The sequence below is a fragment of the Stegodyphus dumicola genome, chromosome 2 (assembly GCF_044657685.1).
Source record: "Stegodyphus dumicola isolate Sdum_Otavi_A_Nest chromosome 2, ASM4465768v1".
Classification (NCBI taxonomy): Eukaryota; Metazoa; Arthropoda; class Arachnida; order Araneae; family Eresidae; genus Stegodyphus; species Stegodyphus dumicola.
This window is the reverse complement of record NC_140769.1, coordinates 106,809,477-106,823,267: the sequence shown is the minus strand read 5'-3', so window position 1 is coordinate 106,823,267 and position 13,791 is coordinate 106,809,477. Positions and strand designations below refer to the sequence as shown.

Sequence of the window (13,791 nt, the reverse complement as noted above, 5' to 3'; positions counted from 1 at the left end):
TCACCAGATCGGAAAGACATGTTCACTTCCCTTAAGAAACTTGCTTCTTACATAACAATTTAATACATTTTTTTTAAATTCATATCTTAACATATTTTTTGTTATTTCATTTTTATTATATGTGTCAATACCTTGTTATATATTGAATTGCATTTTGATCTTTTCTAATTTTATATTCTAATTTTGTAATCATAAAAAAAAAATACCCGACAGCACGGATACTCTGAGATAATTTCATAACCTATGTCGTTCCTTTGAATAGCCATTAAAGGAACTGGGGGGAAACTCTGTGGTGATGGCAACAAGGAGCGCGCCTTGCGCCCTCCGATAAGTGTGGCAACCCTAGAGGAGAAATTTCTTGCGAGCAGAGCGAAACAGGCAGGCTGTCGGGCAGTGTGCGCGAAGTTCCTAAATAAAGTTTAATTTTTATTGTGCACTATGTCTTGTTAATATTTATATTAATGCAGTAAGAACATAATCTGTGATATGGAATTTGAGGATTGGTGGTAAAAACATAACAGGAAATTTCCATAGGACTAAGGTGTTGAGCAGTGTGCGTGGTGTATATTTTGAGGTATGTGTTTCTGATACATTTTAAGATTCCCATCATGTATTTATCTGCTGTATACTTTCTATCATTTGCATGTCTGATTAAAAGATATTTACATATTTAATGTAAAAATTGTCCACATGTAAACATATTTTTTTTTTCAATGCAGGCTGGGTAATTTTGAGTAGGAGAGACAGACATTGTGCATGTGTCTTCTATTTAATTAAAAATCTGTTTCAAAACATAGTGTTGATTATTTACTTGCTGAAATATTTCTACATTGTTGTATATTTTATCTTCAGAGTTACACAGTATGTTCAAGAAAAGGGGCCTAGGCCTAACCTTCTCTTGCTAAGACTGAGAAATGTGAAATATTTCTTAAAGAAAATTGTAAAGAAGTTTTGATACATAAAATAATTTTCTGTATTTCAGAAATTAATAGAATAAAAGTAAGAAATACGTTGTGCAGGTCTGTTGATAAAAACTTTATGGTTTATTATACAGTCAAAAGTCGTTAATCCGGACTCGTCGGGACTTCGGCGATTCCGGATTATAGATCATCAGTTTAAATCTTGTAAGATGGCATGCAGAAATTCTAAAATTAAAAATATGAAACCGTAATTTATGAAATGAACAATTATGATCTAAAGGGTATCAAAATTTACAAAAAAAAAAAAGAATATTTATTTGTTTATTTTATTAAACATTTCTTTCAATGTAAGTTATTTAAGTTGCTTCGTTTTATGTGATAATACTTTCTCTTTGATTCTATAAACAGACATAATTTCTTGTTCAGTTACAAAGTTCCGCTGTTCAAGTCCCGTAATTGCTGTGCCGAGAATACCGAATCGAAACATACTTTCGTTTTGTAGATCCTTTGAGAGCTCCAGCATCGGAAATTCTATTTGACATAATCGAAAGTTCAAGTTTACTTTTATAAAATTGCTCTTACAGTCCGCAAAAAATAATAAGCCGCATCCAATTCGAAGATTAAGGAGCAACGCTATCATCAACATTAACTGAAATAGATATTTAGATAATTTTAGCTTATACCATCCGTTATACACTAAACGCGCATGCGAAAACATATTATGCGCTTGCGCACACGCCTATGCGCAGTCGTAAAGGTCTTACGTGCACACGCAAACGCCTATGCGCATGTGTCATTGCGGCACATGCGCAGAAAGTTTTTAGCTTTGAGGTCCGGATTATGGGTGTCCGAATTAACGACTTTTGACTGTACTAGTATTTGTGGTAGATTAAAAATAAGAAGTGCGTTATGCAAATTGCCTGTTGAAAAAAAGATTATGGTTGATCTTTACATTACGGTAACTTGGCGATTTTTTGGCGAAAATTTGGCGACCAACTCCCCTACAGCAACCCTCTATTTTTTTTCCCCGCCGCCATTTTGTCTTCACGAAGTAAAGACATGTTTCTTTTCTTCTTATCTACTGAACACTTCTTCCAACAATCTACTAGCCGAATTACACTTATGCTAGAAATTTTATCAAACAAAACTGCTTAATCATGACAAATATTCACTGCAAAATTCGGAAAAAGTGCACAATACCATACACCTTACGCGTTTTTCAAAATAACACATACACATAAACCATGTACACGCCGACTTATTTTTACTTAAAAAAACATCCCAGAATTGCACAAAAATGGCATTGCGCACACTCTTCACTATATCCATGTACACTGCTTTTTTCTCATAAATTCGAAAAATTTCACGAAAATACATGACAATTTTCTCAATCTTTAAACCCGGTAAAAAGAACATATATGAAATTACCTGATTGCGAAAAAGTATTTACCCTTTACAAATATGAACATTTCCACATATAAAATAAATAAAATATCCAAAAACTTTTACCTCTAAATCATCTATTATATTATACACGTCACCAACGAATTCATACATGAAGCATTACAAATATTTAGTATCAAATATTTAAATTATTTCCATGCACGTTTATTTCAACTTAAACGTAAACCAAATTCCTACAAGCATAAAATTCACAAAATAACTATCATTTCATTAAAATATCACTGAACCATGTACACGTCGACTTATTTTTACTTAAAAAAACATCCCAGAATTGCACAAAAATGGCATTGCGCACACTCTTCACTATATCCATGTACACTGCTTTTATCTCATAAATTAAAAAAATTTCACGAAAATACATGACAATTTTCTCAATCTTTAAACCCGGTAAAAAGAACATATATGAAATTACATGATCGCGAAAAAGTATTTACCCTTTACAAATATGAACATTTCCACATATAAAATAAATAAAATATCCAAAAACTTTTACCTCTAAATCATCTATTACATTATACACGTCACCAACGAATTCATACATGAAGCATTACAAATATTTATTATCAAATATTTAAATTATTTCCATGCACATTTATTTCAACTTAAACATACACCAAATTCCTACAAGTATAAAATTCACAAAATAACTATCATTTCATTAAAATATAATTAAATTCAAAAACACCACTTAAAATATACATGAGCACATACATTCAATTAATAAAAATTACCTTACAATCCTAATTACTTTAAACTAAATCATTGCTAATAACAATTTTCCCAATAATACCAAATTCCTTTCCACCTTACATTTCCAACAATGCATAAAAATAATTAAAAATACTAACTTACCTAATCTCCTTCAGAATCTTCATTACGTGGCGGATACACTTTTCTTCATTCTCTTTCAGAATCTTTAAAATCATACTTATCTTTCAAAGCAAGATACCAGGTAAAATGAATAACATAATAAAACATGTTTATTTCTCTCTCACACAACCTTAAAATACATTTCTTACTATCCTTTTCAATACCACTAAATACCCATTTCGAATTCAATTTACTTACGGCCATGGGATCCAAAAATTCACAAACACTATTTCACACAACACAGAATAAAGCCAAATACAAAATTTCCAGATTGTTTCCCGATTTCCCCCCTTTTCCGATTAAAGAACTGTAATTCGTCCATTAATATCACATGACATATCCCATGATCTCTCATTTCCCCCACACAAAATAATGCGTAATCGGAACTCAGTACTGCTCACATTATTACCAAAGTCCCAGGTAGTAACCTTTATCGCCTCCAAAATGTCGCCAAACTACCAGTTACCGTAATGTAAAGATCAACCAAGATTATAGTTAATTATAGTATTTGTAGGATAGCCTATTAATGCTTCTTTGGGGGGGGGCGAGTTAAATAATTTAAAAAATCAATTTCATTTTTTAATTCATTATTTCATTTTCATTTTTCATTTCAAGCTTTTGTGTTAGCATTATTATTATATTTTTAAATAGATTCAATATGTTGAAAAATTATTTTATGCAGTACTGTAAAGTCTGTAATCCGGACTCGTCCGGACTTCGGCGATTCCGAATTAGGGTTTATCCTGGATTATAGATCATCAATTTAAATCTGGTAAGATGGCATGCAGAAATTATACTATTAAAAATATGAAACCGTAATTTATGAAATAAAAAGCAATTATGCTCTAGAGGGTATCAAATTTTACAAAAAAAAAGGCTCAATATTTATTTGTTTACTTCATTAAACATTTCTTTCAATGTGCGCATGTGTAAAGCATACGTGCGTAATGTATATGCATTCTTTACGTGCATGCATAACGTATGTGCATTCTCGACGCGCATGCATAAAGCATACGTGCGTAATGTATCTGCATTCTCGACGCGCATGCATAAAGCATACGTACGTAATGTATGTGCATTCTTTATGTGCATGCATAATGTATGTGCATTCTCTACGCGCATGCGTAAAGTTTGTGGCTTTAAAGTCCGGATTATAGATTATTCCGGATAATGGACATCCGGATTACAGACTTTGTACTGTATACATTGTCTGCTATATTAAGGCAGCCAGATTATTTTAAAATTGCCTGTCAAAAGGGGAATTCATTTGTGTATTACAGCTCCTCTTTTGCCAAAATAAATAATACATAGTGGGTCATTTAGCCTGGTAGTTAGGACAACCGTCATAGCAAATTTCATAAATAAGTCATCTCAGTTTTATTTGTAAGATATTTCAGTAGTCAATTTGTAGTAACTGAGGTATTGTGAGCTTCTACATACTTAATACATTTCAGCTATAGTTCATATGTTTCAAAGGAATGGTGGAAGTGGTTGTACTGAGCCACATTATTTCTTTTATGTATCTTTACCTTGGGGCCTCATTTCTTTTTCTAAGTAATTTAAACAATAGTAACTTAATACTGAGAGAGCTATCGTTGACTGATATCTATGAAGCAATGCAACACTATACATTTGGTGTCTGTGGTTGGGTATATGTCAATTTCTTGATTATTATTTTATATTGGAAACAGCATTATCTAATAATCAATACTCTTAGCAGGCAGATCTTAAGAGATCTCTTTTTGCAGAAACATGCGATTGTAATATTTTTGTTAATGATACCCACACCCACAAAAAAATTCTTCAGCATATTACGGAATTGGAAAAAAAAAAAAAAAAAAAAAAAAAAAAAATTGATTTTATAGCTTAGTCTGTTCATATATAGCAATTAAAAAATTATTTTAAGAATAATAGTAATAAAGAAATTTTATTTGGGGGTGGGGACAAAAATCTTTAGAAACATTATTTGCATTTTCACAGTTTTTATTTAAGAAGTAAATCAGATAAGTAAGTGTTCTTGGTTTTATGTATTAAGTCTCGAGAGCTATATGCCTAAGAGGAGGGGTGCCTTCGTGGAGGACTTTCTAATGGAAACTGGCTAGTATACACATGCTAAAAATCACGAAAACACCCATGCAGCCAGCCCATTTGTAGGATTCGAACCTCGGGCCGAACTACCACTGTTCAGCGACTTGACTGCTCAGCCACTGGTGAACAGGAAATGCTCTTGACTGTGATAATTTTGGTCATGAGACACTCTTTAGTAAAAATGTATAACATTTTTAATTTTACATATACTATTTTGATTTCAACTTTTGTATAATGTTCTGTATATTAAAATTTGTAAGGCATTTTTAAATATGTGAAATTTTCCTAGTACTTTTCTTATACTAAAAATTTGCATTTAAAAAATCAACATATCTCCCTTGGTTATAGAAAACATTTTCATTACTTCCTTCGCCTCTTCCCTTAAGGCTAATGCAAAAAATTAAATTATGTTATTTTTATTAAAAGATCTGAAGTGACCAAAAAACTGTTATATTACATGAATGTTTACCTTAATTGATTTATTTCTTTAATGAGAACTATGCTATCGACCATTTAAAAGACATTTAATCATGCAGTCTTAAGAAAACATCCAATATATTTTAATTCCATACTTTTTTTTTTATTTCAAACCTTTTTGCTTTTTAAAAAATAAAAATTTTAAACATTTTTCCAAGAAAACATGATGTACGAGGGCTACTTTTTTTTCAACCTCCGATGGGCTATAAAGAGAAGACGGGTGAATATACAAAAAGATTTTATTACCAAAAGTAATGTACAATACAGGTTATTTCTCTACATAATCATCTTGACGATTGAGGTATTTGTCATATCTGTGAACAACCTTTGCAATACCCTCTTCATAAAATGTCCCTGCCAATGATTCGAAGTGAGTTGTGATGGTTTCTTTCAGCTCCACGTCCTTTTGGAAGCGCTTCCCACCAAGCCACTGCATTCAGGGAACAGATGAAAGTCACTAGGCGTTAGGTTGGGACTATATGGTGGATGTTCAAAAATGTCCCATCGAAATTGCTGAAGGAGCTGTTGGGTTACACGAGCGCTGTGAGGACGGGCATTGTCGTGCATCAGAACAATTCCAGAAGTCAGCATGCCTTTTCGTTTGTTTTGAATAGCTCTCCATAAGCGTCGCAAAGTTTCACAATATGAATCTGCATTAATTGTTGTTCCAAGCTGCATAAACTCCACAAGCAACACACCTTTTTGGCCCCCAAAAACAGTTGCCATAACCTTACGGTTGTTAAAGGTTCGTTTGAATTTTGTGGGTCTCTTTGGAGAATTTGTGTGCATCCATAGTTGTGATTGTCGTTTCGTTTCGGGCGTGTCATATTGAACCCATGTCATCACCTGTCACAATGGATTTCAAAAACTCTTCTCCGTCAGTATTGTAACGGTCAAGAAACTCAAACGCTGCAACCATTCGGCGAGTTTTGTGATTGTCAGTCAACATCTGTGGGACCCAGGAAGCACAAACTTTTCTGTAGCGCAACTGTTCAGTAACGATAGAGTACAGGGAAGATCTTGAAACTTCCGGAAAATTCATCGATAATTCACTTATGGTGAACCTTCGATTTTGCTTAACCGCTTGGTCAACTCGTTGAACAATGTCGTCTATAGCGACAGACTTGCGTCCTTGACCCCCTTCATCATGCACATATCAGTTCGGCCATCTTTAAACTTTCGACACCATTCACGAACAGCGCCATCACTCATAAAGCTGTTTCCATACACTCGACTCTTTCTTCGATGAATTTCTGCTGCACTGTTCCCTTCTGCCAGCAAGAAACGAATAACAGCTCGCAATTCACACTTGGCAGGAGAATCAATAGCGACAGCCATGTTTACATGACTGCATCTCAACAGAAAATGGCATGTTGAATACGCCAGTGACAGAGCCTGTGGAGGGGGAGATGCGCAGTCGCCTACTACGCACACCAACCACCTGTCGCATACCTGGCCATCATACTGTGCGATCAGAGGTTGAAAAAAAAAACAACCTACATATGTATAATACACACAAATCATTTATTATATTTTCTTATGGCATGAAAAGGATAAATACTACAACAGTATCTATACCTTGAAAACAAGGCATTTAAAAACTTAGCAGTTACTTTTTTAATGATTCTGTGACTGTTTATCTAGATACATTTAAATGATTAAATCTGTGTCATTTTTAGTTTAACTAAGCTCACTTTGAAATCAGTTCAGAAGTCATAGAGAATGATAAATAATCTATCAGTTTTTCATTTTAATCATGTATTTATTTTTAGTGCATCTAGATAGAATTAAAATTATTGCGATCAGATTTAAAAATGTGTTATTTAGATTTTTTAATTCTTTTATTGGATTTACTGCATTTGGAGAAAAATTTTTAATTTTAATTGTTTTGTCTGTTTTTAACATATATTTATAGTATCAACTGCTTCACTTGCAACCTTCTGTTTAACTGTCAAGTTACTATATTAACTTAAAATTATTTGCATGTATTCTGGTGCAGGAAATAATGTGATACTTTCTTCAGAACACAAAAATAGCAGTATGTGAATGTGTATGAAATGTTTTTATGAATATGTTTTAGGGGAAAGGCTAATGTTCTTTATTGATTAGTTCCTTAAAAATTTTTCAATCTTTCCACATGAACTTAGATTTTTATGCATTTGATTTGAAGAATATTGTTTTATTATTATTATTATTTTAAACAGTGATAAAGTACCCAGTTTAGATGATGAAGAAGAAACTTCAGAATCTGAATCTGCCGATGATGAAGAAAGTAGTAAGTAAAGATACTGTTAATTCATTTGCAGGCATTTCAAAGATTTAAAAAAAAAAAAAAAAAAAAAAAAAAACGTTCAATTATCTTTCAAATTTTAGTTACTTATATTTGCATAGTTGCCAACTCTCAACATTCCTGGTTTTTCATCACATCTTCGGGTCTCTCTTAGAGTACCGAATCCTTTGGTTTTTAATTTTTAGCCTTCAACGAAGAAAAACTTCTCCCAACAATAAATGACATTTATTGAATTAATTAAACTTAGCAAATTGTGTTCCACATTTAATGATTTTTGAGAATAATTTTTCTTATTAAATTCAATTATATTTTTTCCGTATTGAATGTCATTTGATATAAGCTGTCATAATCTTCTGTAGACATTTATAGATTTTTATATGAAGATTCAAGCAATGCTTAGTCAGCTAATTCAGCCAGTTGTTTCTTCTCATATTATCTCCTTCCTCTAAATTTTATTCTTCTGCAGTCCTGATATTCTCTCAACTATCCTAAATATTTGGTTCTAAATCATTTTCTGGGCTTTTCTCGAATTCTTTGCCTGTAAGGATAGCACTCATGTTAGTCTTTGTTGAATTGATTAGATCTAAATCTAGAACTTCTGCTTCTTTTATTTCTTGCAAGAACATTACAGGAGTTAAGAGTATAAGATTGTTGCTATCTTCACAAGAGTCTATCTTTCATCACATTGTCAGCATCACAGAGTACTATGTATAAGTGTTTATAATCTATATCAGTATTTACTAAAAACATGTCTAACTATTTTTTTAACTTGCTTATTAGATGCTCCTAAAAGCCACCCCACAAGGGTGCTGATAGTGAGTTGAATTTCCAGTTAATTCTTTTAAACAATGTGAATTCCTGCAAGTCAACTGATTGTAGCTCATTAGCTGTTCTCACCAAACTTGTTCCATTGTCAATATAGATAACACTTGAATGATCTGTTCTTGGAATAAATCTTCTCAGCAATAGAAAAGATAAAAATCCTGCTGAAACTTTCACAAGTTTTACATTGTATTTTTTGCAAATAGACCATGTCTTTATGATTTTCTTGAAAACAAGAAATCTGCTCTTTCAATAATCTTCATGCAATGTGGATATTAAATATTGTACACTGGCATGTTCAAAGTCTTGATTTTTCCACTTTATTAAGCTTTTAACAGTGTGGTGTTCAGAAGGTAATGCTACAGGAACTCTAAAATTTTCTTCATCTTTTTTCATAAAAGTATTTGTCTTCACTCTTAATAAGCCTTCTGAATCAATTGCTGATAAAGACCATTTGTCATTTGTCCAGTCATTTGAAATTTCCTGGACTCTCTTCAGAATAATCTTTTCTGCTTTCACAATTTCATTAAGGATGCTTGGCTTTTCTTGACACATAGTTTAGTATTTTTGTAAATCAATAAATGCATACTGCAGTTGTAATTATCATTTTCTGGACTTTTCTCTTGTATGAAGATATTCGGTAGAAGAAATTTGTTTTCTCTTTATTCACAGAGGATACTATAATCTTCTTTGTTTCTGAATTTATGGTTTCTTCCTTTGGTGTCAATTTGAAATTTGGCCATCCATCTCTTCAATATTTTAGCCAGATAGGACCTTCCCATCATTTTTCTTTATTAGTTTTTTTTTTTTTTTTTGCTGCAGATTCTCAAAATGGAAGATCAGCCGAATTTTGTACTCCGTGTACATATTTCCATCATCAGTTGCTTTCAAACTTCTAATTTCACCCTGCTAGAAATAAATACATTGCAGTTATCCTTTTTCTTAGAGGCCACCCATTGAATCAGACCAGAAAAATGTGTTTATATTGGCTAATTTCAAATCCTTTTTAAGAGTGTTTGCTAATCTAGCTCTGATATTGCAAACAAATAATTCTAACTGGGGTATACTTGCTTTTTTTGAGAATAGCTACCTTTGATCTTATTTGCATTAGTTGACAAGTTACTGCACATTTTCCTTTCATCCTCAAGAAAATTGGCATGTGACAACTGGCATGTGTCTCAGAATACATGATAAATTTTCATGCCGAAGTTCTAAAACTGATATTCTGTGAGGAACTGAATGTCTGATATTTCCTCGTGATCTCTGAGTGAAATTTTGAGTCCTGCAAGTCTTTAATTTTCCAGCATTCTTGTAGCAATAATTTTAGCACTATTGTGAAGGGGCAGCTGAAACTGATACAGTAAAAAATTTAATGAACTAAAGAGAGGATCTTTTTTTAGTTATTAGGATCTTTTCTCCATCAGTAAATGTCTTTATGTTGTTTGGTAACATATCATTATTCAGATTCCAAGCTGGTTCGAAAACAAACTAAGGGCTGCATACTTCTGTATGCAGCTTATGGCAGTATTTTGATATGCAGGGGATACTTTCATAGTTATTTGAAATGCATTTGAAACAATTTAGTATTTTAAGAAATTGTGGTATTAACTGCAATGGCAGACACAAATAGTTTCCGTAGATTATAATTTCATCAGGTTTCTTTGCTGATTTTGCTGCAATTTTTTTTTTTTTTTTTTTCACCCCCTCACCAGCAAATTCTGCAATAGGCTGACATTGCAATTTCACCCCCCCCCCGTGGGATCTTGTACTTTTTCTATGGTTTTGTTTTACTACTAAATTTTTAAAATGCTAATACTACATTTCTTTGCACCTTTTTTGACACAACTGGCATTTCTAATATCAGAAGACATATTCTTGATCTCTTTGATAGCAATATCATTAAATAAATGTTATAAATAGAGATTTCTTGCACCTTTTCCTCTTTTTCTTACTTCAACACTTAAGCATCATTGTGAAAAACTCTCTTTTTTAGATTTTTAGCCTTCTCTGACTTCAGAGTTCTCTTTAGTTTCTGTTCTGTAGGTGTATCTGTACATTTAGCAGTTGTTTTCTTTTCTGTTTGTTCAGCACACTTTTTTAAACTTTGTTTTAACTCATTCACTTAGTTTTTCACAAGTAAGGAATAAATATTCTTTTTGAAACCCAGAACTCAATGTAGGTTTATATTTTTTATCATCTTGTAATTCAAGGCATCAACAGCTGGTCCATTAACTTGGGTTGTTGATCCAAGAAAAAAGTTTTAGGTTGCTATTAACGATGTAAGCATAATTACTATGAATATTATTATGCTTTCCCAACATATGTATTTATATCTTCCATTAAAAAAATAGTGAGCATATTAATCGCAACAGTGCTGATAACTGCATTACTACATAAATTGCTCTAAATAGCAATAGAAAAAGTACGTTCATCAATCAGTATTTCACAAGGAACTAGAGGAGCAACTTCATTTCATCAATACTCACTGAGATTACATTATTAGAATTTAGTGAGAGAGATCTAATTTCAATATAAAACTTACTGCTTTTCATAGTCACATCACTTTCTATGTCTAGTAATTGTGTTTTCCAAATCTACTTGTAATGCTTGTTTTCCAAATACTCAATACTTATACCACCAATTATACATATATAAAACTTTTTGTGAGCATGTTAGAAATCCGTTAATAAAAATTCTATTTATTTCTTTTATTATCTTATTATTCTATCTGTTATTCTATTATCTTATTATTTTATTATCTTATTATTCTATTATTTTATATCTTATTATTTATCTTATTATTCTGAGACTTTTGCTTTGTGTTACTGTCATAAAATGTGCATTTATAATGACTTATTCTGTCTATTTTATTTTTTAAATTAGTGATGATTTGTGATCAGTTTTATTATTGTTAAAACACTTGAAATTTTCAAGTGTTTCTCAAATTTTGATTCTTTGGTACTTTCTGACTATCTGCAAACCTTAGCAACATGCTGTGTCAGCACAATGTATTTATATGGCAACCCAAGTATGCACGTGCAACCAGGAGACAAATGTTGGCCATTAATGATTGCTTTTATGTTTGCTGAGAGAATCTTTTTTTTTTTCTTGTAAGTAATCGTAAGGGATTTTGAAGTTTGTCATGTGATAGAAAATGAAGCATTACATTATAGAGTCATTAGGTTATCTTAAAGCAGGAGATGTGAAAAATGTGCAGTGGTCTCACCTTGACTTGAACCCTGGATCTCTCAAATATGTGTCAAGTATGCTTCCAGTTACACCAGGAAGGCATGCGGAAAGTAGGGAGAAAATACCTTATATACTCCCCCTTCAAAGGGGCAACTGGGGTTGAGAGGACCCTGTTGTCGAATTCTGGTGTTGATAAATTATCGTCACCTTTTAGTTCAGGTGCCATTTGTAGAGTCATTAGGTTATTTTGAAGCAGATGATGTGAAAAATGCTTTTCACAAAAATGCAATGCTTTTGCCGCGACTTGAAACCTAGACCTCTCGAATATGTGCCTAGTGTGCTATTGTTACACCATGAAGCATGCTGGAAGGAGAGAAAAAATATCTTATAAAATTTCTTCAGAAATATGCTGTTTTGCCAGATAGTAAAGAATGCTAATGGAATTCACATTCCAGTTGTACTTCATTAACAATTATATTTTATAAATCAAAAATTATGCACTGATGCTCAATTCATACAGTTCTCCCCCCCTTTTTTTTTTAATAAACAAAAACAGGTTGCTTTGTACACAGCAAAACAGCTTGTATGCAATGTCTAATTTGTGCAATTATTTTATGATTCTTTAAGCGAAAACAGATTGCTGTGTATACAGGGAGAACAATTATGTGTGCGGTATCATGTTATGCACAATGCAGAGTTTTGCTGTGTACATGATGAGAACAGTCTAAAAAATTGTCTTATTATAGATGGTTTCTTGCATTTTTGCTTTTGTTAATTTGGTAGTGTATTATGTAATTTTTAGGTATCTTTTTGTAATTCTTATTTAATGTTTTGTGCTTGGCAAAAGAATTAATTTCTAACAGTTTCCAACTTTTCATTGGGAGGGGGGGGGAATCTTAAAGTACTGTTTTTTTTTTTTTTTATTAATTAAGTAGAACAACTTGATTTAAACAAGTGGTTAATTCTATCACCTAAAATTGTTGTACTTATATTTGCTTTTTTTTCTCAAATTTTAATGTGTTGCATCATATTCATCTAGTATGTTTACAAGTTGGTCTGTCTTTTTAATTTTGGATAGACTATTTACAAAATGTTGACACATCTCATTCAGAAATTTTCATTTTATTTGATTGGTATTTAAGCTGTTTTAAATCATCATAGGTTTTTCTAAACCTTGTAACCATTCCAATTATTTGTAGAAGTTGTTCAATTCAAAAGTGAAATTGTAGAAGTTGTTCAATTTAAAAGTGAAATTGCATCAAGAAGCAGAAATTTCTTTCTTATGCAAAATAAAATGTCTAAACTGCTCTGGACTCAGCTATAAGTGCTTAAAAATCTTTTTTCCCCCCTTAATTTTGTCGTAAATATTTTCCAATTGATCAGGCTTACATAGCAATACATTCACAATATCTAGTCCTTATAGAAATATAACTCAGTCTTCTTCATCTCATAACTAATATCATTTTATGGGATTTTGACATCTGCTTAAAACAATATAATTAATAAACACTTTTATACAAAAAATATAAGCTTAAATTAGAACAAAAACTTTGCACGAACACATAAAAATTTCATTACCAGAGATCGTTACATTTTTAGAATTCTGAGCTCTCATCATTGTGAATTTCAAAAAGACATTCTTTAAAAAATATGCACTACTTCCATTTATCA

General features: G+C 31.9%; 1 protein-coding gene across 1 annotated transcript in view; it reads left to right on the top strand.

Moving 5' to 3' along the window:
* The window catches only part of LOC118200996 (protein AATF-like), a 72,518-nt gene that overhangs the window by 26,550 nt on the left and 32,177 nt on the right, over window positions 1-13,791 (top strand). The window contains exon 4 of the mRNA XM_035373004.2: window positions 8,024-8,094. Within this exon, the coding sequence (XP_035228895.1) occupies window positions 8,024-8,094 (71 nt within the window). The remainder of the gene's footprint in view (window positions 1-8,023; window positions 8,095-13,791) is intronic.